Consider the following 26,257-nt stretch of genomic DNA (forward strand, 5'->3'; position numbering starts at 1 on the left):
GATCCCCTTTTATAACCCTGGCCTTGTCTGCTGAAGATAGATGTGTTTTGAGCACTTGGAATCCTTATCACTGCTTGGTATCAGTCGGGTATTGACCTGTTGTCTGTTCAGAGTGAGCACTTTGGTAGAAAACATGATTGCAAGGGCGGGGTGGGGGAACGACAATGAGGGGTGTATAAAGAATTTGGGAGAGGGAACATAAGGGACAACATGTCTTGAAAATCTGATGTTCTAATACATTTATTTTTATTTTAAGGGTGTGGTAGGAGGGGTCATGATAGTCACTCCCAACACCATCATGTTTGATCCTCACAAATCAGACCCTCTGGTAATTGAGAATGGCTGTGAAGAGTACGGGCTCATTTGCCCCATGGATGAGGTTGTTTCAATTGCACTCTACAACGATATCTCTCACATGAAGATTAAAGATGCCCTGCCATCGTAAGAAGTATTCTTTGTTGACCATGTTTGAATGTAACCAGTGGGATGTGGAGGACAACCAGTGGGAAGTGAAAGGAGAACTTTGAAGAAATTGAGGAGCAAAACAGCTAATGAGGGTGGGAGGGAAGGGAGATGCAGAATAGTTCTGCATTCATTAGGAATGGTGATATAGACTAGGCCCAGGTCACACATTTTTTTAAGTGGCGAGGCTGTATACAGTGACCCTCTTTGTGGAGGGAGGAAAGCCCTCCACAGCTTGTCTATACATTGCTGCCCAGAAAATACCACATGCAAGCAAGCATGTAGTGTGTATGGAGGTCCTGGGCTGTCCAGATGACAGGACCTCCTTCTTGTTCTTGACATGTAAACTGGCCTCAAATCTTAATTTTTGAATTAAGAAGCACAGATTCAGTGAAAAGGGGGTGGGGTGGGAAAAGGAACTGGGAAATGAAATTAAGTGTCAAGGATCTAGTCAGGCTAGTTTCTTTATTTGAATGGGTTTTTCAGCATAATGTCCCACAACATTAATTAAAGGATAATGCTTAGATATTTCACTGCTGTGAGCTCCAAATTATTGGCATATTAAATGATGTAGACTGATCTGTATAGGAGTAGATATATGTAGGATCTTCCTCTGAAGACAGTTAGTACTAATGTCCTTGAATCTCTTCCTATGGTTGTATTAATGGTAATAATGCTATACAGCTACTTTACAGGTACAGCTGCAATTGCATAATTCATATCATCACATATAATGACCACATAGGTAATGAGAGGGATCTTCATGTCTTAACTGAACATTTACTCCAGTAGTGAGAAGCGCTGGAGTTGTGAAATCACTTTGCAAATACAGGGATTCTTCCAGTGGCTTGAAGTTATTCGCTATTAATCTCTGTATACTGGATGAGAAAATGAGAGCTTATACGTATGCACAGGCTTCAGTTTATTTATTTGAAGCAAGGTTGGGCAGTTTGCTGAACTAGTTAAAAAACTCTCTTTTCAAAAAAAATGTATTTGTGATTGCTGAGAAAAGCTTGAGAGCATGAATCTTGGCTCATTCAAAGGCTGTCAGCTGAGAGAAGGAAAATTTCAAGACCCTTGAAAATAATAGAAGTGTAGATCTTATGATTTCTGAGGCCTTCTCATGTTTTTGAGCTTGGATTTCTTAAGTCTGCTTCTAGTCTTTTGTATCAGTCTCAGCTGATGAGATGGGATTTGTTTGCTATCAGTGGCCTGAAAACCGTCACAGAAAAGAAATTATACAGTTTATAGTCATTCTGTTGCTCCTTTTGTAGTAACTTGAAGACTCAGGCTGGGTCTTGTCTTTTGTCCCCTCAGCCTTAAAAATACCTGCAGAGTACCTAATGATACATCCATCTCTCCACTTTCACAACATGAACTTCAAAATACAAATATTTTGTTATACCAATTCTTTCAACTCCATAATTACTTATTTCAGTTGGCTTGCATTTTATTTTGCGAGAAGCAAAATTGGTTTGTTTCAAATTATTTCAATGTTGCTTTGGTGTATTTTAGTTGAAAGCTCCTTTTTGCCATTTGTTTTGTTTATTTATTTTAGTATTTATTGAGTTTTCATTTTGTTTTCATTTTGTTCTCCATTTTAACATTCCATATGCATCCACCATCTTTCCTGACAGCGACATTCCAAAGGATCTTTGTCCTTTGTACAGGCCTGGTGAGTGGGAAGACCTTGCTTCTGAGAAGGATATCAACCCTTTCAGCAAATTTAAATCCATAAACAAGGAGAAGAAGAAGCCCAAAGCGGACAACTTTGTCACCCTGAATTCCACACCAATAAAGCCCACGGAGAAGGAGAAGTCTAGAGATCTTGAACTTAAACCTCCTGAAAGTTCTTCCTTGGTGACCTCCAAGTCGGAGGAAACACAAAGGGACTCCAGCACTCCCGAGCCTTCAAAAAGGGTGGCTTTGGAATGTACCACGGAACATTCTGTAGAGAGTGTTAGTCTGGACCTATCCAAAGATAATTCCCTTCTGGAAGAAGATGGTTTTATTGAATTGGAAGAGACTTCATCACAGACTGATAGCAAAGTAAAGAGCACAGATGTTGGAACAGTTGGTGTTCCCAATGACTCTAAAATGAGAAAGGAAATTTGGTTGCAAGCAACAAATAAAGAAAATTATGACCAATCAGGGACAAAGCATGAAGTTCTTAAAGATGTCCTTGATTTAGAGTCCTGTGAGAAGCTAGATGTGGTGCCTGAAATAAACAAGGGGGGTAGTTCACCAACAAATAAGGTGGAAACAACTCTGGATGCAAACAAGGAGCTGAATAAAGACAAACTTATTGAATTTTACCTCAGTAAAGATAAGGATGAGCCACAGACTACTGATGACTTATGTAAGGCTAACGTCAAGGAAGAGGGGAACAGTATACCAGGAGGCATAGACCTCACCCTTAGCTCTTCACATTCCCAAGCCAATAAATTTGTGAAAGGCAAAAGAGAAGGGCCAGATTTGTGTTCTAATGGAAGGAAAGAGGCATCGCCAGAAGTTGGCGCAACAGCAGAGAAGAAGGACCATGAAGGATCAATAACCTCTTCATTGCCATCTCAGCTAGATAATAAGTCTGAAATCAGACTCTGGCTGCTGCAGAGAATCCAAGTGCCCATTGAAGGTAGGCCTGCTTGCCATAGTGTCACTGTAGCACCCTATGTTAATGAAGGACAGAAATTCTCTTTCAGTTTCCAATAGTTCTCTTCAACCTTGTTTTCATTACAGATTGCTTAACAGCACAGTTATGTCCTACAAAAAATTAACGAGTCTGCTCTTGATTCTAATCTCTTTCTGCAGTTGTTTCTAGAGAAGTGGAATACTCTTGGGTTTTTCTTTCTTTCTTATGACTTGAATATAGTTGAGAAGTGGGAATGTGTCAAAAAATTGAATTTTCTTAATAGTAGGGGCTACATTAAAATCCACTTGAACTTCTTTTTCTGCAGGTCAAAGTATCGAAGTTATTTCATAAGTTGTTTTTTCTTTTCTTTCTGCAAAGTATTTTTGTTGATTCCCTTAAGTTAGTCTTGGAGGAAAACCGGCTGCAATTTATATATATTTTTATGTAAGCTGAGAATAATAAGCCTAATAATTTCCTGCCAGACCTTCACCATGATGTTGCAGGGTGCGTTGCAATAATTTTAAAATACAGTATTAAAAGCAGTTGAAATACACTGAAGGGCAGTCAGTATAGAATGTTCACAGAATATACATTTAAATATAATAAATTCAAAACCGTATTCTGCATTTCTTAAGTCACTCCTTGATAAAGGCTAAGTTGTGCTGCAGGCCTGGCCACTGTGCTCCATTTGCTATGTTCTAACTCTGTGGTCTTTTGGATGCAGATATGCTTCCTTCAAAGGAAGAGAAAAGCAAGTCCCCTCCGATGTTTCTGTGCATCAAAGTGGGCAAGCCTATGAGGAAGTCCTTTACTTCTCAAAGCTCCACAATGGCTCAGCAATATAATAAAAGAAGAAAGCAACCGGAGTACTGGTTTGCTGTTCCACGAGAAAGGTAAGCTGTCACTTTTCAGGACCATTCCAGAGTTTATAAGAACTACATTTCTTGCCCACCAGCTGTGTGATTAGTGCTTCTGTTAGAGAAGCCTTTCATTTTCCAGATATCCTTGTTGTTGTTTTGTTGCCAACATCATGCAAATGGAACCGAACAGGGTGGTTTGTCCCTGCAGATACGTGGTGTTTTCTTCTGTCCAAGGCACATTCAGCTTATTCTTATTGCTTTGTGGAATGTGATAACACAGCCTGGCTGGTAACTGTGTGATGTGATTAGTGATAAGTATCACAAACCCCATTACAAACTCTGTAGCTCTTGCTGCCTGACAGAGGGAAAACAAACCTTTAAAAGGTTTGCCAGCATAATTACGCCTATCCTAGCAGATCTGGGGTTTGGATTTCTCGCTTAAAAATTGAGTTAAAAGCAACAACTGATGTTCACAGAATTTCAAGTAACAGAGGCCAAACTAGATTCAAAGCTGCATGTGTCACTTGCGATGATGTCAGCTGAACTTCTTTTTTATATGTATACAAGAAACCCCAAGGTGCACATGGAGAAGACCTAATGGAAGTTTCTCTCCAGAACAGCTTTGTGGGCTAGTGGGGGAGGAGGGTGGTTTTTATCACAACAGTCATGGTAGAGGAAATGATGGTATTTCCTGTCTCTTTGCACAATGGTCCTGATAAAAAAAATCCCCTCCCTGGCAGCCACTATATATATAAAAAACTCCCTTTTTCTCCCCTGCCTTCAAACAGCTTCATCAAGAATGAATAGGGGAAAGCCTAAAATAAATGGGTGGCAAAAATAGTTTAAGGGGAATAATAGTCCAGAAAAGACTTGGCGGAAAGCAGATTAAGTCTGAGGAAGGAAGCACTCTAGACTTTTTCCCAAGATGAAGAGTGAACTAATGGAGTGACTCTATTAGTAGCAAGAGTATTTAAAATGTAACACAGCTGCAGCTCCTGTGTGTGTGTGTGTGTGTGTGTGTGTGTGTGTGTGTGTGTGTGTCGGATATTTCATTTGAGTTCTTAGAATTGTTCCAAGGTGATGTTTTATTATTAAGAGCTGTGTTGCATTTTATTTACGTTAACACATCTCTTGATATTGAAGCATGACCCATAACAGCATTCTTAAAAGTTCCAAGAACAAAATGAAACCATTTGATGAAATGATGGATTCAGTTCCTTGCAAGTTTATATATAGATGTGTTTAAAGTACTACAAGACTCTTGGCTGTTCTTACCACAACAGACTAGCAATGCCATCCATCCTGGAAACGAGGTCATGTAGCTGATAAGCTTGTTGGTGGATCATGCAGCCCATCTGCATGACTGCCTTTGCAATAAGGTACAATGTGCCACAGCTGCAGTTCTTGGCGTCTTCTGCTGGACACGTCTGTCTCCTATGTGACTTTGGACATGCAGCAAGCGCTCTCTCCCAAAGCATATCTTACTTTGTCAGCGTAGACAATGTAACCGGTTAATCAGTGACTTTGGCCACTGTTGCCTTTGTGATTGTGAAATAGGAGGAGCCCTTATCTTTGGCACGAAACTCTAGAAGCAATAATCATTAGGGAGGTATGCTTTATAAGGGTCCTTCTTTGCTCTGCATGAATCTTTATGTTGACCCAGTTGTACCACTGCATCTAGCCAGCTTACTGAAAGCCCTTCATTGTGTATCTTGCAATGGGGAATTTCAACAGTTCTAGGGGGTAAGTATATTATTTATTTATTGAATTTATATACCTCCCTCAGGTCTCAGGGCAGTTCACAGAATAAAATCAAAATATAAAACCACAAAATACATAATCAGATTAAAAACAACCCAATAACCCCCTCCCCCCAAAAACCCCACATTTTTAAAGGGCATAGGATGTATAAGTATAAATATGCTGTGTTACTTTTGCATGTGCTTGTTATGTTTGAAGAATAATAGGCTAGTAGTTTGTATCTATAAACCTCTGCAGTAGTGCCTGCTTTCCATTTGCCAGTGAGTTAAAAGCAGTGATGACTAGAGAGAGTTACCAGTGCTTATAAAGCACTGGCAAATTGCAAAGCAGCCCCTGCTGCAGAATGTTATGGTTAAGGTAATATTAGAGAGGGGGTACTGAGTAATGGTACATGGTCTTAATGGCATAGCACTTACTTCAGAGATCAGTTGACAATTTAAATTACTCGTTTTTACATCCTTTAAAATATCAGTGGTGAAGCACATCTAATCCCCTCCGTCTGTATCCTGTGCTATGCATTTAATACATGTGTGAAAAGATGCTGTGAAAACAAAGCAGCCTTTCACTAGAGTCCTCTGCTTGCTTCTGCTTGTGCACCAAAACACTGAGCCAATAACGTGGTGAGTGATTTGAGTCGAAGAATACATAGCAGTAATTATGCAAGTCTGCATATGTGTTTCATTTACTCAGGAGTAAGGATGGGCCCTGATCTGGATCAGGACTGCAGCATGAAGGAAGGAGAGATTGAATTCTTCTCTCTCCAGCTACGATTAAAGTTGCCCACTCCCACCAGAGAGCACACACACCCCGGTACAATATTGGAATGAAACAATTTAGGGAAGAGTACATGGTTCCTATTACAAACGTGCCATCTTTCAGGCATTTCAATATGCCAGATGGAATGACCATTTTGTCCTGCTTCATGTTGTTCTGGATGTTCTGAGTCAATTTCGAGAGACACAGGGAAGTCCATTGTGCAATTGGAAGTTCATTAGGTGAATCCAGACATCACCTTGCCAACAAAGGTCCGTATAGTTAAAGCTATGGTTTTCCCAGTAGTTATGTATGGAAGTGAGAGCTGGACCATAAAGAAGTCTGATCGCCAAAAAATTGATGCTTTTGAATTACAAACCTATCCATTCTTAAGGAAATCAGCCCTGAGTGCTCACTGGAAGGACAGATCCTGAAGCTGAGGTTCCAATACTTTGGCCACCTCATGAGAAGAGAAGACTCCCTGGAAAAGACCCTGATGCTGGAAAAAATTGAGGGCACAAGGAGAAGGGGACGACAGAGGACGAGATGGTTGGATAGTGTTCTCGAAGCTACCAGCATGAGTTTGCCCAAACTGCAGGAGGCGGTGGAAGACAGGAGTGCCTGGCGTGCTCTGGTCCATGGAGTCACGAAGAGTCGGACACGACTAAATGACTAAACAACAACAACAATTTTAAACACTGCTCTGTAAGGATTGATATAGTTGGGAACGCATTGGAATCAAGGACTACGGGTCATAGCCTGGCATGGTGTTTCTTTTTCAAAAGGAAGTTTGTGTGCACACACAAAACAGAGTTTTTTTGTTTGCAAAGGTGGGGAACATGTAGCCTTTCAGAAGTAGCTGGGCAGCAACTTCCATCACCCTGATCACCGGCAATGCTGGCTGTGAATGATGGCAGTTCAACTCCAACAACATTTGAATAGTACCAGCCTTAGTTTTGAAGAAGGGAGGGACCTTAAAGTTATTTCTGATATTTTGGCAGTGCGGGAGTGGTAGTATAATGCAGAGGAGAACAAAATAACTTTTTTCATGAAAGATAAAGCAGTATGTTAGCTCTTCTCCCACCTATCCAATGCTGGATTTATGTATAAGCTGAACAAGCTATAGCTTAGCGCCCCACTTTCTTGGGGACCCCCAAAAAATTTAAAGAAAAAAAACCTGGGTGTACATTTCCAAAATAGGTATAAGATAAAAAACAAATAAAATAAAACCTACATACAGCAACCATGTTTTGTGTTGTGTAGGCTCCTATTTGTTATGTGCAAATGGTTTTAGATGCCTATTAGGTCCATAAATTACCATATAGCATATATTCAACACAAAAAACAGCGACAGTTTGTTGTTGACAAAGGACAGCTGGACATATAAAGGGCCCCATTACCTTCAGTAGCTTAGGGCTTCATCAGACCTAAATCTGGCCCTGCACCTACCCTTCTGCAGCCAGTAACTATATAAATCTATATGCAGCCAGTAACTATATAAATATTATTCGTCAGTCCCCCAGTCCTGACATTGCTCTGTGCAACTGTTATGCTGCATTTCTAACAACCACCTTCTAGGTGCAGTGGTGGCCAAAACAGAGTTTTTGTTTCTCTGAGCAGGGACTGCGTCCTTTGTAAGTTACCCATAAGACCACCTGGTCAAACTTATTTGTGTACAAATAAAGCTTTGTTTTAGAAGAGTTGGAGTGACTGTGAAAGGCTGGCAAACAAGGTCACTCACTTGTTTTGACTGGCGTGGGCTTTACGTGTTTAGCATTTCAGACCTTAAAGCCTTTGATCAAGATAACATGGTGATGGTAAGTTAAGCTTTGGTAATAAAGAGTGAGAGCCACATCTCATGCCTGCCCGCTGGTGTGACTTGTAGAATGATGCCATTCAGTAAGATTGTTTGGAATGAGGAGAACTGGGCATTTAAGTTTGCACTTAACACATCTACAGCACTCACAGCTGTAGATGGAAGCACCACAGGTAGAGAATTTTCTGCACCCAGTGCAAAATTTGTACAAAATATATTCTTGACCAGTTCTCTACCTTCTTCCCGCCCTCTTCCAGAAACTCAGCACTGTCAGGTTCTCCCCTAGTTTCTTTGTGTATTCCCTGTTTGCAAATTTGGCAACTAGCCTTTGTCTACAAATCAAAATACTTTAAGCTGGGGGTGGGGAACTACTTGCGGGGGCAGGGCCAAATTCAAAATCAGCCAATCTTCTGCAGGCTACATTGACAGGTGCCTGGGTCCACCCACCTGTCAATCACCTGGCACCAAATGACTAATTAGACCCACTTATTAGGCTGCAACTTATTCATGGTTGCTTTAATCCAGGGGTAGCCAACTCTCAAAGTGACTGTGATCTACTTTCAGAATTAAAAACCCCCGTTTTGGGGGGTTCAGTTGAGCTTTTTTTAGGAAATAGAAAAGCTTTTTGAGGCAGGTTTAAAGGCAAGGGATAAAGGGGTGAAGTCACTCACAAAAAGATCTCTCTGGATGAAAACAGCAGTACAGAGAAAGCTCTGTCTTACCTTCCATAGATCAAACAACAGTGGAGGGCGGGGCGAGGGGACAGGGCAGGAGTCAGTTTTAGTGATGTTAAGGAAAGGGAGCCAGAGATCGACCACGATCTACCAAAACCTCACGGTGATCTACCAGTAGATCATGATCGACCTGTTGGACATCCCTGCTTTAATCCTTTAACCAGTTGACAAGCTAGACTCAAAGAAAGTGAGCTGAGAATCCCTGAAATTAAGACAGCAGTGATGTTTTTACGTGGGCTATCAGCAGGGAAGGTCCTGTTGGTGGTGCTGCAACTGAGTGCTACCGAGCTTCCTCATACCCATGATAGGGCCTTCTGTGCAGTAATTCCCTGTTTATGGAATGCCTTCCCTGGTACACAGTGTTTGTGTCTCCCTCCTTCATTCTTATCATTCAGGAGGAATTTAAAAATCGTTGTTTACTCAGGCACGTGGTGGCAGAAGTATGTTGGTTCCTGGAACCTTGAAATTACTTATTTGTGAGGATATTTGAGGAAACAACAATAACTGTATCATTTTTCTTGTTTTTGTAGTTTGCTATCCTGGGATCCTTTGGGAAGAAGGGTGGGATAGAATAATGGTAATATACTGTTTGCTCCAAATTGGTATCTTACAGAAATATATCAGTGCTGTATATGTGTTTCTTGAAATTGTCTTATGCTTGATTACCAAAACAATTGCTTGAAAATATGCCGGAAGGATTTGCTTACAAGGGCTTGAAACTCTTGCCTTCAATGTGTATATGGAAGTGATTTGTATGGTTTATCTTTTTATCTAAGAACCGTGACAAGATTAATAGTTAGCTACCAGAATTTACATGCAGTAAAATGTTTACGATTTGATAGTCTTTAACTAAGTGATTGCCTTTCCCTCAGCAGGTTTATGTTTCTGTCTGGTTCTCTAGAAATTAGTTACTTAATATATCACTTTGGAAACAGGCAAGTTGATCTGTTATGGAAACAGGTACTTAGGAAGTTGAGGTAATTTTAATCTGTTTTAGTATTTTAACTTTCGTATGTAGTTTTTGCTTGATTTTCTTGTTTTATCCTTTTTGTAAACCACTTTGAGATTTTTTTTGGGGTATCCCCCCAAAAAAAATCAAGTGGTATATACATTTTGCGAACAGTCTTCCCCATTCTGCTGCCCTCCAGTTGTTTGGGGCTCCAGGTTCCAAGAATTACTGACCATTGGCAATGTTGGCTGGGACTGATGGAAACTGTAGTCCAAACTGTTTGGCGCTCACAAGGCTGGGAAAGGCTACAGTGACACAAAATGAAACAGTGAAACATCATGTGGAAAGACATTAAGTGAGTCACTTGCATTTCTAGAGGGATTCCCCCCGCCCCAGTGGAATAACTCCATCATGGGTAGTGCACTGTGGATTGGTAGGAAGTGGTTGCAGAAAGATTAGATAAAATTGCACCTGCCTTCCCTCTGTTTCTCATGGAAAACCAAAACTCAGGCTGCGGATCACAAGCTGGCTGGCCGTTGGAAGAACAAAATACTGGATGAGCTGGGCCTTTGGTCTCAGCCAGAGTGGCCCATTATCTCTTGATGAGTTTTTATTTTCATATATGTTTATCACTTGATAATTGCAGCTTCAAAGGATGGTTTGTTTCCTTTGCTCTCTGAATGCAGGAATACCCTTGAATCCGTATACTGAATGCAAAGCTGCTTCAAAATCGAGGGATAAGAGAGATTCAACGTTGAATAACTGCAGTATTTTGCAGTTTGGGTGTTCTGTGAGGTAGGAGTAGGGAGAAAGTGTAAGCCTGAGGTTCAGTCCAGTTCTCACCAAATATTTGGTCAAAATCAAGAGCTGCTGCCACATTCACTGAACATGTTCAAAAAAGCTTCATTTAGGTAGTTGGCAAGTGGTGTTAGTATTTTACACTTGCCTAGGAGTAAGTTCTACTTAACTGATTTGGGCTTACCTTTGAGAAGATGTGCACAGAGTTTTACTGTTAGTGAATCTGCCTCCCACGAAGGGTTTTGGAATGCTCAGCCCCTATCTTTTTGCTTTCACTTCACAGGGTCGATCACCTGTATACCTTCTTTGTACAGTGGTCACCAGATGTGTATGGCAAAGATGCTAAAGAACAGGGCTTTGTTGTGGTGGAAAAGGAGGAGCTTGACATGATAGACAACTTCTTCAGTGAACCCTCAACAAAAAGCTGGGAGGTGAGTGGTATCTGTTTTCAAATCAGAAGTATTTGAAACTCCATGGCAGGATTGATCTATAACAACACATCTGGCTGCCAAGGAGATTTATTCCTACTGATTGTAACCTGTCGTTGGCCTCTTCTAAAGTAAGTTCATAGTCCTCATGGTTGCATGCATGGTTGGACCATGTGTTACAAAGTACAAATTCTGCTTTTCATGGACTCGGCTACAATGAATAAATGGATAATACACTCCTATGTTAGTTTTATACTGAATATCGCAGGTTAACTGTAGAGTTCAAATAAAGAACTACATGCATTTGTGACAAGAAAAATGTATTTATTATTTATTCAACTTAATAATTCCAAAATCAACAAATAAATACATCAACAAATACGTAAACATATTATTACAATTTTTAAAAATTACTCCAAATATAATAAAATGAATTACTGTATTTTATACATTTGGGTTCCAGTATAATATGAAAATACTCCATTTTTCTATAGAATATTTTTCTTTTGTAGTACTAATAAGTTCATTATATACATATACACTCCACTCTGATTTTTCAGTAGCCATTTCGAGGCCTGTTTCCTCTCATATTTCCTGGCAAGTGAGTGCTCCTGAAACCAGACATAAATTCCCTGTTATTACTATTATTAATAATTTGTACCTCGCCTTTTCCCCTAATGGGACTGAAGGCAGTTTACAGACAAAAACCAGAATGGCTAAAAACTGGAAAATACAATTAAACATTGATAGATTTAAAACTTTATACTTATATAAAATATGCTACAAGGGAAAGAGATACAACTGGATACAACACAAAGACTATGAATTCTAGCAAAATATATTTCAGTCAAATATATTCAGGTTCACTTGTGCAAAATAAATCCCAAACATTTAATCAGTCCCATGTCTTATCTTATCCCTATTCCTAGGAGCTCAGGGCATGCAGTTTTATCTTCATAGCAACCTTGTGAGGCTCATTCATGGTCAAATAATTTGTCCACTACAGAAACAATCTTTCTATGAGTTGTTAGTATAATTTCTTCTTGTTCTTGTTGGCATCCCTGCAAAACTCTTCATTTTGTTTGTGTATTAAATTTATATCTTGCCCTTTCCCCCAAAGGAGCCCAGAGCAACAGTTACACAATTATATGATTAAATATTTATTATTTAATCTTGAAGCAAAGTTTCTTGTGTTTAACAAAATTGTCTAGATCAGATACACACTTTATTACTGCCATTAATTTTTGTAGACAGATACTTTAAATTCACACAAATCAAAGGATTTGTAGGGTGAGTTAAAGATTTGTCTATAAAAAATATAGACACACACACACACACACACACACACACACACACACACACACAATCTTTACAGGGCTGCTTAAAAAATTTCAAAGAACCTTATTATTTCCTTTAATTTCATTAATATAAATGTTTTTATATTCCTCTGACTGGAAGCTGAGGGTGGCTATTGATATAAAGGTGTGTGATAATCGTAAACTTTTACATTTTTTAAAAAAGTCAATAGGTTCAGACTTGCTCTTTTAGCATAAACTGCCAGAAGCAGCTTAGCTGTTGCCAAATAATGGGAGGGACAAGCTTTGTCTAGGAATACCTGGGAAACTGTTAATTGTTACAGGATATGAATCAAGGCTGGAAAGCAAAAGGCAGGATAAAGGCCATTCAAGTTGCTACAGGTAGGCAGGTATCCATCCCGCTGCTGATTTCCTGTCAGCGGGCCACTAAGATGTGTGTCCTTCCTTTCCTCTGACTTAGAGCAGAAAATTAAACTGATTTGGATGATATAAAACTATAAGATAACTAATAATAAACTAATAATAATAATAATAAATTTTATTTATATCCCGCCCTCCCCAGCCGAAGCCGGGCTCAGGGCAGCTAACAACAATAAAACAGTACAAAAGTACAACACAAACAACACTCTAAAATCATTCATTATAAAATTAATTCACTGCCATAAACATTAGTTTAAAATAAGTAAAATCTACAGTAGGCTATCCGTTTATCCAGTGTGTGTGCTCCTCTGAGGTGCTGTTTTACCCTAAACTCCAGAAAGCAGTTTACCTGTTTCCAAAAAATGGGAGGGGCTAGCTTTGTCTGGGCATACCTGGAAAAGTGTTAATTGTTACAGGGATTTAATCAAGCACTGGAAACTGTGAGTGGCAGCAATGCATGATGTATTGGCTGGGCCATTCAAGTTGCCGCATGCAAAAGAGATAGAGACTAGCAGTGAGAGCACACAGATGTTTACCATGTGCCCTTCCACTTTCTGAGCTCAGTGCTGACATTGGTTACCAATTTCAAGTTCTTCCTTGTGTTGAAAGTTCACAACTCAGTCAGAAAGCATAAAAAGAAACAAGAGTTTATATACCCCTGAACTCCAAAATAAGCTTGGTCTACTACATACAATATGTTTTAATGATTTTACTGTATACTACCTTGATATTTTTATGAGTTGGCAGTTTATATTCTTATAAGTATCACACCTCTATGACTAGGAGACTATCTCTTTTGAGATGCACAGTAATTTTCTAAATCACCTCAATACTCATAAATGAGGTAATGGAAAATTTGGGCTACTCCAAATTGTGACCCAGGACAGGGAGCCTAAATGATTATATTATATATGCTGATTTAATATCAATTGCACAGTGATAAGTTTAAAGAAAGATGGGTTTAAACTGTTTTAATTGGATTTGATTTCATTCATCTTAAATCAGTTTTGAACTTTAAAAACAGGTTTTTTTTAAAAAAATCTTCACTTGCATTTTTTAAAAACAATCTCCGATAAAAAAGAGAACAAACTAGTTAAAGAAACTGCAAGTGACATAGGGATGTGTTCAGCGTAGCACTAAGTGGAACAGTCAGGGCAAGGATTCTTCCTTGCACAATAGAACATTTGCCCCCTTCCCTCCCCCAATGAAATCTATTCTGAGAATTCCCCCATCCCTTCAGAGCAGATTGGGGATAGTGCAGAAAACATGTGGGAGGAAAAGAGGGAAGAAATTCCATCAGCTAGCAGTAATCAGTGCACTAGTGGAACTATTTAGTTGAATTCCTTCCAGTAGCACCTTAGAGACCAACTAAATTTGTTATTGGTATGAGCTTTCGTGTGCCTGCACACTTCTTCGGATACACTGAAACAGAAGTCACCAGACCCATATATATATATATATATATATATATATATATATATATATATATATAGTGTGAGAGGTTGGGGAGGGGTATTTACTCAGAAGGGTGGTGGGAATGGTTGACGACTGTTAACAACTGCAATTGGTCTTACAGGAAAAAACAAGCAAAAGCTCATACCAATAACAAACGTACGGTAGTTGGTCTCTAAGGTGCTACTGGAAGGAATTTTTTAATTTTGTTTTGACTACGGCAGACCAACACGGCTACCTACCTGTATTTAGTTGAATGCCACCCACTTTTCTCAGGTTGTGGGTACATATGACCTGTGGTGGCATAGTAGAGGGAGGCTTGACTGCATATTGAGACCAAACAGAGAAATCAGTTGAAGCAATTACGGTATTTGCCATCACACAGAAGACGGGATCCTAGATATGTGGGTGTATGATCTGGAGTGGCCTGAAGCTTATTTTGGGAAGACTCCCATATTCTTTTCTACATATTCTGGCCATTATTAGCATGGTCCCTTGATAGACATATAGTTTCCTGAACCCAGGAATTCGTTCCTGAGGTCCGTTCTTAACCTGAAACTATTCTTAACCTGAGGTACCACTTTAGCTAATGTGGCCTCCCACTGCTGCTGCGCCGCTGGAGCACGATTTCTGTTCTCATCCTGAAGTCAAGTTCTTAACCTGAGGTACTATTTCTGGGTTAGCGGAGTCTGTAACCTGAAACGTATGTAACCTGAAGCATATGTAACCTGAGGTACCACTGTAGCTAAATAGGTACCGCTCCGGCAGGAAGGTAAACAGCGTTTCCATGTGCTGCTCTGGTTTCGGTGTTGCATTGCGCCAGAAGCGGCTTAGTCATGCTGGCCACATGACCCAGAAAAACTGTCTGCGGACAAATGGCTCCCTTGGCCTGTAAAGCGAGATGAGCGCCGCAACACCAGAGTCGTCTGCGACTGGACTTAAATGTCAGGGGTCCCTTTACCTTTTAAAAATGTTATTATGACAGCCTTACTTAAGAGAGAAGCGTTCCTTGAGATGGCTGGAGATAAGTGAAATCAAGAAAGGACACTGCAGCTATTAGGAAGTGATGTCCCTTATCTAATGCTGATCAGTGGATGTTTGATCAGTTGGGTTTAGAGGAAAAGTGCATTGACAGGTGATAAAGAGTGTACAAGAGAATCCTGGGATTGCTGCAATTTTTTGGGAATAGGTAAGAGAGCCTTCTCTTGTGAAATCTTGGAGCCACTGTAAATTTATGTTGAGGTAGTGCATGGAAATGGCAATAAAAGTAAAAGTTGTTGCAAAACCTAATCTGAAAATGGACTGCTGCTGCTATCTGACTCATACCCTATTTACAATAAAGTCTTTTTGCGTTGAATCTGTTGCCAGGCTGCCCTTGGGCTCGTTCTAGAGAAAACGAAAGTAAGTCTGGTATATAAGGCAGTTTAGAAAGCAGCTTGTTTCAGAGTTAGCAGTAGAGACAGGAGCTTCACTTGCGGTGAGAAATCAGAAGGTAATAAAAAAATGAAAATCATAAGAGACAGACAAAAGGAAACGGCTGTGAATTTTCAAATAATATTCTGTGCCAAGCCTGACCAGGAGCCCTTCGTGAAGGTAGGTTAAAAGGAAAGTTGTTGTCTTTTAGTTCTTTTGTTTGCCAATTCTCAACACAGAACGTTCAGAATGGGAGTGCTGTTTCCTGGTTAATAAAACTGTTCTCATCATAGACCATATTGAAATGTAGTTGCAGTTAAGATACGTTGCATATCATTTTTTATATGCATGACAAATGCAGTGCTGCACATGGTGTGAGATCATGTTGTTGCCCTTGTTGTAGAATGCATTTCTGTTGAAATTGTGATTTCTCATCTTGGTACATATGCCTACTCTGAAGTACGTACTATTGAGTTGCACTTATTCTCTGTGTATAGGATTACGGCACTAAAAGAGCTGTAAAAGGAGTTTCTGCTGTTGCTGTTTGTTTTTAATCCTGTCCGTCAATGTGTATGCAACTGCCTCTTCACATGCAAATAAAATGCATATTTTGCATCTCAATTGCAGGTGCACATAGTCAACATTTTGTTCCCAATTTGGGAAACATACTGGCTCTTCTATCTTCTGTTTTTCTGTTCATTGTTTTTATCTTGTTTTCAGTATTGTACCTTGAGATTTTAATTAATCAGTTCGAGTATTTCCATAAGCTGTCCCTGAGCTCTTCCTTCCTGGACTTGAAAAAGGCAGACACACTCCTCTGAAGGACAAATAGCATATATGAGGTGTTAAATCACATTAAGTTGTGGATTAGGTTTAATTTAGATTGGGGTATGTGTTTTGCAGTTGTTCTAATGTTTAATGCTTTTATGACTGAACTACCTCGAGCAGGCTTTTATTCTGAAACATGACAAAAAATTAATGAAATAAAATAAAATAAATAAAAGTATATTACAGGTTTCCATCAAACAAAAAGCTATCTAAATAGTAAATCCTTTAAAAACATTTCCCTCGTTTTTACAATGGTAGTAGAAGTTGGAGGGTCACAGCATAGGAGCTGTAATGGAAAACATTTCAAATACGATGACCTAATTTGACCATAAGCCAATAAATGTCCATGTTTATTTTACACTGTCCTCTTTCTTTGACAGTCAAATATAATGTAGCGAACAAATTAGATCAATATATATGGATGTCCATTACCATAAAACAACCCCTTTAGCTATTAGATTAGTCATATCTGATGTGATTCTATGAGAGGCCATGTGGTTGGAATAATGTGGTGGCATGGATAAAAGCCAGAGAGCAAACTCCTCCGCATTATAATATCATACTATCTAAGAACTCTCTGCCCGTTACAGAACAATTCCTTACCATACATGTTAAATAAGGCAACTTCTTCCATTGCTGAATGGATCTTACAGGTTAGGGTCAAAAGAGTCCTCTAGGCTTAGTTATAAGGCCAGTCAGTTGCCATGCAGTTAACAGTATTTGACTATTGTTGGCTAGATAATCCGGAAGAGTCCCCTTGTACAGATCACAGCAAACACAAGAGAATTGTTCCTTGGTTTGTGAGCCCTTCAGGGTGCCTGGATTGGGGGCATAGGGTTGTATTCAATATAGGGATTAATCACTTGTTCCATCAGCACAAGGATTTCTCCTTGCACAGCAGAATGTTCTCCCCCTCTCCTCCCCCTCTCCAGGTTCCCTGAATGCTGTGGAACAGATATGAGAAATCACATTCCCCTAGCACTATTAATGGAATACCAGCCACACATTCTTATTTTGGGCCTCCCCTTTTATCCTCCCATTTTAAAAAGTAAGAGCACAATCCCAGCCAAAGTTAAGTATTTTAATTCTTGCACATTTTAGTGAAAGATATTTAGTTTGTGGTACTGTTTACAAACTTAGTTGCTCCAAAGAAAGGGTGGGGTGGGGGGAATAGCTGGTGCTAAAAGCAGCCCTTTACTGTGTTTCCCTCACAATTTTGTTTGACTAATTTTCGCCCGTGACTAGGTAAACCTGTTCTGAATGAGATAGAGCTGTGCCATTGTTACCTGGGCATTAGTTTGCTCTTTTATAGAACATTTCTTTTCACACACTGTGTACTGCATCAATCAAATAAGTAAGTTTCAAGATGCACATAGTATACCCCCCAAAAGGTATGACTAGATGGTTCTTCTGCTTCCCTAGCCTTCCCTGTGCTGTTTCACTTTCTCTCTTATAAAAACATCTGAGTACCACTGATCTAGCATTATGGAATAAAACTATTATCAGACTTTTTTAAAAAATATATATCTCTTTTTAAAACCCTTTTTAGATTATTACTGTAGAAGAGGCAAAACGGCGAAAGAGCATTTGCAGCTATTGTGAAGAAGATGATCGATGCAGTGAAGAAGATGAAGATGCTTTGCCTGTCTTAAAAAACCAGAGTGTGCTCTTAGAAAATATGCATATAGAACAGGTAAAATTTATAAAGGGGAGAATGTATGTGTGTGTATATATGTGTGTGTGTTTATATATATATATAAAATCAGAACATGTTTTGTGTGGTGTAGTGGTTAAGAGGGGTAGACTCATAATCTGGAGAACCGGGTTCGCGTCTCCGCTCCTCCACATGCAGCTGCTGGGTGACCTTCGGCTAGTCACACTTCTCTGAAGTCTCTCAGCCCCACGCACCTCACAGGGTGTTTGTTGTGGGGGAGGAAGGGAAAGAAAGAAGAATGTTAGCCGCTTTGAGACTCCTTCGGGTAGTGATAAAGCAGGATATCAAATCCAAACTCTTCTTCAAATCCAAACTCTTCTTAATTGTGTGCAATGCATATTAATTTTTGATGCTTTATAAATGGGAATCAGGGAGCCCCGTCCTATGGAGCTTGTTCATGCACCTCATTGTACAGAGGTACAGCTCTGATTATAGGTTGAACTGTTCAGTTCTCATACAGGACAGAATGAAATTTCTAGTGCCACATCAGTTGCATTTTACACTAACTACAATGCTTTCTTTTATCTTCTAGCTTGCCCAGTGCCTGCCAGCAAGGGTTCAGGGATATCCCTGGAGGCTAGTCTACAGCACACAAGAACATGGAACCAGCTTGAAAACACTGTATCGTAAATCGGCATCTCTTGATAGCCCTGTCCTGCTTGTCATCAAAGACATGGACAATCAGGTTAGGCACCACAACAAATCCTGTTTAATTGTGTTTTGTTTTCCCTCTTGTTTCCAAGTATTTCAGTAGGAGTGTAGCTTAAAATAAGTCTTGTGTTAACAAAAAGCACAATTGATCTCTGTCTTCTGGCTTCAAGTTATTCGAGTCCTTCATAGTGTGAAAAGTACTTTTGCTTCGTGTTCGTTTTTAGATTACATTGGCATAAAAAGCACAAGTTTATTGATGCCATTGTTCTTCTGTCTTAAAATGGTTGAGATCTAATTATGTCTGCCTACTTGTGCCCCACTTTTCAATGGGATTTCTGGTTTCTTATCCTCCAGCCTGCACCCCAGAAACTGCTCTGAAAGGTTCTCTAGCTCTCAAGAGCAATTTTGGGGCATACAGGGGCTGGAATGGAAACCCTGTTGCCCTAGTGGACATCTGCTCATGCTACATTGGATTGGATTTTGCTAGGGGTTTAGATGGAGGAGCAACTTAGAATACTTGTAACTTTTGCACAAGAAAAGAGATAATAATAATAATAATAATAATAATAATAATAATAATAATAATAATAATACCATCTTTACTGTCAATGTACAAACTGTGTACAATGAAATTAACCAAGCCCCCCCCATACAAACACTCAATCTTATTACACTCTGTGTGCTTATCGCACAACACATCAACCCCGAAAGTCAGTTGCACTATATTATTTTCCGTTCAGCAGCCTAACAGCCCACAGATAGAAACTGGTTTTTAGCCTGTTGGTATGACTGATTATACTTCTATATTTCCTGCCTGAGCGTAGAAGATTAAAGAGGTGCTGGCCGGGGTGTGAATCATCCCTGAGAATTTTTCTCGCTCTCCTAAGGCATCGATCCCTTGCGATGTCATCTAGCGGGCTCAGGGGACAACCCTTGATATCATGTGCTGTGTTCACCCCCCTCTGTAAAGACTTTCTGTCCGTGGCTGTCAAGCCAACGTACCACCCTGTGATACAATATGAGAGGACACTTTCTATTGTGGCTCGGTAGAAGGAGGTCATCAATTGTTGTTTAACATTGTTCTTTCACAAGACCCTGAAGAAATAGAGTCTCTGTTGGGCCTTCCTAACCACTTGAGTTATATTATTTTTCCAAGTAAGGTCTTCACTAAGGTAAACTCCCAGGAATTTACCGTATTTTTCGCCCCATAAGACGCACCGGCCCATAAGATGCACCTAGTTTTTTGGGGGGGAAATAAAGGAAAAAAATTTTATTTCCCCCCCAGGTGCGCTGCGCTACACCAGGAGCTTGGGGCGTGCGGAGCTCAGCGCGCCCCAAGCTTCTGCGTGCCGGCAAGGTCTCTGCTAGCGTGGGAGAGCCGGGCGCCTCTCCCAGGGCTAGCGGACCCCTGCGCTAATCCAGAAGCTTGGGGCGAGCTGAGGTCAGCGCGCCCCAAGCTTCTGCGTGCCGGCAAGCAGTCCGCTAGCCCTGGGAGAGCCGTGGGGCTCTCCTAGGGCTAGCGGATCGCTGCGCTACACCAGGAGCTTGGGGCGTGCTGAGCTCAGCGCGCCCCAAGCTTGTGCGTGCGCGCAAGCAGTCCGCTAGCCTTGGGAGAGCCGCGGGGCTCTCCCAGGGCTAGCGGACCCCTGCGCTACACCAGAAGCTTGGGGCGTGCCGAGCTCAGCGCGCCCCAAGCTTCTGCGTGCGCGCAAGCAGTCCGCTAGCCCTGGGAGAGCCGCGGGGCTCTCCCAGGGCTAGCGGACCCCTGCGCTACACCAGAAGCTTGGGGCGTGCTGAGCTCAGCGCGCCCCAAGCTTCTGCGTGCGCGCAAGCAGTCCGCTAGCCTTGGGAGAGCCGCGGGGCTCTCCCAGGGCTAGCGGATCGCTGCGCTACACCAGGAGCTTGGGGCGTGCTGAGCTCAGCGCGCCCCAAGCTTCTAGGTGCGCGCAAGCAGTCCGCTAGCCTTGGGAGAGCCGCGGGGCTCTCCCAGGGCTAGCGGATCGCTGTGCTACACCAGGAGCTTGGGGCGTGCTGAGCTCAGCGCGCCCCAAGCTTCTAGGTGTGCGCAAGCAGTCCGCTAGCCTTGGGAGAGCCGCGGGGCTCTCCCAGGGCTAGCGGATCGCTGTGCTACACCAGGAGCTTGGGGCGTGCTGAGCTCAGCGCGCCCCAAGCTTCTGCGTGCGCGCAAGCAGTCCGAAGCACGGGGAGCCCGAGGCACGGGGAGCCCGAAGCACAGGCTGCCGCCCCAAGCCTCGCGCACCCGGTGGGACCTCCTGCCGGGTGCGCGAGGCTTGCAGACTCTCGCCCGAAGCAGGGGGAGCCCTCCGGAGGGCTCCCCGTGCTTCGGGCGACAGGCTGCCGCCCCAAGCCTCGCGCACCCGGTGGGACCTCCTGCTGGGAGCGCGAGGCTTGCTGACACTCGCCCGAAGCAGGGGAAGCCCTCCGGAGGGCTCCCCGTGCTTCGGGCGACAGGCTGCCGCCCCAAGCCTCGCGCACCCGGTGGGACCTCCTGCCGGGTGCGCGAGGCTTGCAGACACTCGCCCGAAGCAGGGGGAGCCCTCCGGAGGGCTCCCCGTGCTTCGGGCGACAGGCTGCCGCCCCAAGCCTCGCGCACCCGGTGGGACCTCCTGCCGGGCGCGCGAGGCTTGCAGGCATTCGCCCCATAAGACGCACCCCGATTTCCCCTTCATTTTTGGAGGGGAAAAAGTGCGTCTTATGGGGCGAAAAATACGGTAAAGGAAGAGACTCTCCAATACCATCTCCTTTGTCCAATACCATCTCCTTTGTCTTGCTAATATTTAGGTGCAAGTTATTCTCTAGGCACCATGTAGATACTTTTTGAACCTCCCCTCTGTACGCTGATTCATCTCCACCTGCAATTAGACCCATTATGGTAGTATCATCTGCAAACTTAGTAACTGCAGTAGATGGATCAGATGAAATACAGTCATATGTATAGAGCGAGTACAGGTAGGGACTCAGCACACATCCCTGGGGGGTGCCAGTGCTGAGCTTCAGGGAGGTAGATGTATCAGGCCCAGTCCTCACTGTTTGTGTCCGATCCCTCAGAAAGTCTTTAATCCAGTCACAGATGGTAGAAGAAAGGTCTAGTTCCATCAGCTTTTTGATAAGAATGTCCGGAAGGATGGTATTAAAAGCCAATCTGTGTATTCAAAACTGACACTAAGATAGGTGTGAGAGGACTGATAGAACCTCTCTGTACCTTTTATTGGGGCTATTTCTATGTGTGCATGCTTCAGATGTTTGAGCTTTCACCTCCTGATAATTCAGCAGAATGCAGGCATCTATGTCTCCTTATCCATTTCTGAACTGCAGTCATATTTATTTACAAATATTTATAAACTGCCAACTCATTACAAACCATTGTGCATGCAATGAAATCATTGAAACATATTATAAATTTTTTATAAATTTTTTCTGTATATAAATACAGAATAAATGACCAACGCTTAAGGGATATGAAAATTTTCATTGATGTTTACTTTTCATAGGTTGGTTAAGTAAGTAAAAACAACAGTAACCTTGTTTGAAATGTTTTTGAATGCCTTTAAATGTGGAAGTATCTTCCAATATAATAGTAATTTTGTTTCGGCAGGTTTTTGGGGCTTATGCAACGCATCCGTTCCACTTCAGTGATCACTATTATGGCACTGGAGAAACTTTCCTATACACATTTGATCCTCTTTTCAAGGTAAGGTGCACTGAGGATAGTCCTAACACTTTTCTTACACCATATGCTTGTTTATGCGAAATGATGCTGAGACTTGTACCAAAGCTCAAAGGTGCATTTCTGAATGCATTATTAAACACACCAATGAAAGGGCTTAAATATACTGATGCTGTTGTATTGGCACAGCTGAACAAGCTTCAGCTTTGTTGGTGTCTGGATGTGAGCGGATCCTATGTAAGTCTGGGCTTCTTGGAGGAAGAACCACATAAAATAAATAGGAAAGGTTGCATTTTCTGACAGAGGCCACATTTTTTTAACATGGCATTTTTTTAACATGCTTCTCAAGGATTGAAAATGTTTCTACCTAAAAAGTCTTGAGCAGTGCTGTTTTTCTAGAAAAAGAGATGCCAGAACTCACCATGAACGCCTCCCTTGTTCTCTTATTCTGAGCAGGAGCAGGCCCTTATTCCATCAAAGGCAAAGATGGTGAATTTTTGACACAAACCATGTGTCTCTTGCACTTCTCCCCCCTAACAAGTGCTTACTGTCATTCTGCCACAGCTACAAGCAACTGTGATGAATAACTATGATATTCTACTCTTCTCCCTTAGGTCTTTAAGTGGAGTGGAGAAAACACCTACTTTATCAACGGAGATGTAACTTCCCTAGAACTTGGTGGTGGAGAGTAAGTTGAATAAGTTTCTTTATTAATCATATTGTTGAAAATCCTCTATGGGCAACCTCTTCCTTTACTGACAGGGCAAAAACTGCTATTTGGTTTAAGAATGGGTTAATCTCTTCAACCATCAGAACTTGACGTGAACAAAATCTCTGAACGCGTGCATGGCTCTTGCGCACATAGCTGCACTGACTTGTGGGCAAAGGAATATAGGAAGCTGCCTTATGCAAAGTTAAGACACTTTGTTCATCTGGTTCAGTATTGTCTGCACAGATTGGCAGCAGCTCTCCAGGGTTTCAGGTGGGTCTCTCCCAGCTTCACCTAGAGATGCCAGGGGTTGAACCCAGAACTTTCTGCATTCAAAGCAGGTGCTCTGTCACTGAATTGCAGCCTTTAATTACCGTATCTTTTGCTCTATAAGACGCACTTTTCCCCCTTGCGCTACGAAGGCTTCCCCCTGCGCTCCGAAGGCTTGCGGATAGCTGCCTGAAGCCTGGAGAGTGAGAGGGGTCGATGCACACTGATCCCTCTTGCTCTCCAGGCTTTGCTTCGCTGGAGAGGCGCTGCACAGTTTTCCCTCTCTGCACAGCGCCCCTTCAGCGAAGCGGGAGGAAAAATGGAAGGGACTCCGTTTCTCCTGCCGCTTCGCTGAAGGGGCGCTGAGCAGAAAGGGGGAGAATGTTTTTTTCCTGTTCTCCCCCTGCTATGGTCCAGTGCGTCCTATGGTCCTGTGCGTCCTATGGAGCGAAAAATGCGGTATTTATTTCAGTTAAATAATCCAGGACAGTAAATAAAAGAACCACATGAGTTTTTGCCCCAGTCCATTGAGGTCAGAAGAACCATGCACACAACATGTGCAGAAGCCTATATCCAGGTTCCATATATAGTCATACCTCGGGTTGCGAATGCTGCTGGTTGCGCGTTTTTGGGTTACGGACCGCACCAAACCTGGAAGTACCGGAACGGGTTACGTCCAGGTTTCGGCGCATGTGCAGAAGCACTAAATCGGCTTTACGCATGCGCAGAAGCAGCGAATTGCCTCACGCGCGTGCGCAGACGCGGCGCTGTGGGTTGTGGACGTGCCTCCTGCACTGATCACGTTCGCAACCCAAGGTATGACTGTATCTGGAAAAAGGCTATATTGCCATGTTCCTTTTTTAAAAAGCAACAATCCTCTCCTGTCTGCTTCGGGGCAAAAACCAGCAGACAAGATTCAACCAAAGGTTTTTAAGTCGTGTTGACTTCATGGGAAGAAGGCTAAGCAAATGTTTAACCCTCTAGCTGAAAGAAACAGAAAGTTAAATTGGGCAACTTGTGTCATCATTTTTAATAAATCAAAACTGAATAAAACAAAGTTTTCAGCTAATTTTCTTCTCCTTGCAGTGGCAGGTTTGGTTTATGGCTAGATGCTGATTTATATCATGGTCGGAGCAATTGTTGCAGCACATTCAATAATGATATCTTATCCAAAAAAGAAGACTTTGTCATACAAGATGTGGAAGTATGGACATTTGAGTGATGTACATGCTGCCTTAAAAAGTTTACTGAGCACTCAGTGGATGTTGAATATTGGAATGTAGACTGCCTCACAATAGAACATGCTTCTCCTGCCCGTGAAATCTGGTCACAGCCTGGCTGCACAAGAAGATTTTAGGTCAAAAAGTGGAAAGACTTAATTGCATTTTAAAAAATGACCTCGTTTATGTCGTATTTCTGCCCTGCCGGTGATCTTACAGCATGGATGCAAGATGTTTATGGAAGGCATTTGCGATATACAAGTTTGTTTAAAGCAGTCTCATTATTTTTTGTAACTGTGAAAGAATACTGGTGGAAAAACATAGACCTGTATAGTACATTCCATGTGTATTTTTATTCTGCTTACATGAAAACCAAAAAGAAGTAAAAGTTGGGTTAGCAAATTCTACTGCGTATAGTGATGGTTTCCATGAGAAAGGGGGTTAGTCTTTCAAATCAGTATACAGCACTTAAAGGGAGCATTTTTAAAGGAAAGTATTTATTGTTTGTATAGTACATTTTTATGAAATGTAGGCATGTTTTTTCTTTTAATATTTTAATTTCACAATTTGCTAGGAAGATTTATTGACTGAAGTAAATGTCTTAAGTGGTGGTGATGAATCATTTCATTTCTTAGGTATTTTTTATACTTTGCTGGTTTTTTAAATTTTTGTAAAAGACTTCGTTGTTGCTTTGTTCTTATTATTTTAGGAATCTTGTTTTTGGGCAGAATACATTACTTTGGATTGTTGGAAAGCAGTGCATTGTCAGTTTCCATTATCAAACACAGCTGTCTGGTCGCGTGCTGGAGACAGATCTTCTTTTTAAGAGGCTTAACAATAAAGAAATACCTTTTGAAACAGTGGCATTTTAAGCAGTCACTTCCCCCCCCCCCCCCGCTTATTATTATTTTTAATGGCGTAATGAAGCAGTACTTGAGAGCACTGGGCCCAAATTCAGTAAGAAAGACTAAGTGCTGCCAGTTAATTGAAACTGGAAACCATTTTTGGTTATTTGCCACTTCTAAAAAATATTTTGTTAGGAAAAGGAAGATATGAAAAGACAGTGCTATTCCTTCCTGAAATGCTGGCATTCTCCTAACTTTTGGGAGCCCTTGATAAGCCTTTTAAAAAAGCAAATAAAGTCAACATGAGAGAAGGGGTATTTAAAAAAAAAACCAAACGGTACTTCCTATGCTCCTGAAAAAGTATCAGTCAATACACTATGCTTGTCACCCTTTAGGATGCCTTCACAAGGCCACCTGTGTCAACCTAGGTTGCATCCTTACATATTAACCAGGTCTTCCCCTGCTCATGATGGCATTGCTTCCAAATGACTTGGAAATAACTGGGACCATCCATCTTGTGCTATATGGCCTGGTCAAC

General features: G+C 41.6%; 1 protein-coding gene across 3 annotated transcripts in view; it reads left to right on the top strand.

The window, feature by feature from the left end:
• NCOA7 (nuclear receptor coactivator 7) overlaps positions 1–25,732 on the top strand; it is a 65,602-nt gene extending 39,870 nt beyond the window's left edge. The window contains exons 8-16 of one of the 3 annotated variants that reach the window (XM_081187640.1): positions 257–441; positions 2,100–3,097; positions 3,819–3,987; positions 11,049–11,196; positions 18,172–18,315; positions 18,869–19,021; positions 22,604–22,699; positions 23,290–23,363; positions 24,741–25,732. In XM_081187640.1, the coding sequence (XP_081043766.1) occupies positions 257–441; positions 2,100–3,097; positions 3,819–3,987; positions 11,049–11,196; positions 18,172–18,315; positions 18,869–19,021; positions 22,604–22,699; positions 23,290–23,363; positions 24,741–24,876 (2,103 nt within the window). In that variant the 3' untranslated portion in view covers positions 24,877–25,732. Of the gene's footprint in view, positions 1–256; positions 442–2,099; positions 3,098–3,818; positions 3,988–11,048; positions 11,197–15,435; positions 15,975–18,171; positions 18,316–18,868; positions 19,022–22,603; positions 22,700–23,289; positions 23,364–24,740 lie in introns of those variants that run through there. The other 2 variants (XM_081187641.1, XM_081187642.1) reach the window with 2 other exon arrangements.
• The last annotated feature ends 525 nt before the right edge of the window (positions 25,733–26,257 follow it).

The sequence above is a fragment of the Podarcis bocagei genome, assembly GCF_964188305.1.
Source record: "Podarcis bocagei genome assembly, chromosome: 3".
In the NCBI taxonomy this organism is placed as follows: Eukaryota; Metazoa; Chordata; class Lepidosauria; order Squamata; family Lacertidae; genus Podarcis; species Podarcis bocagei.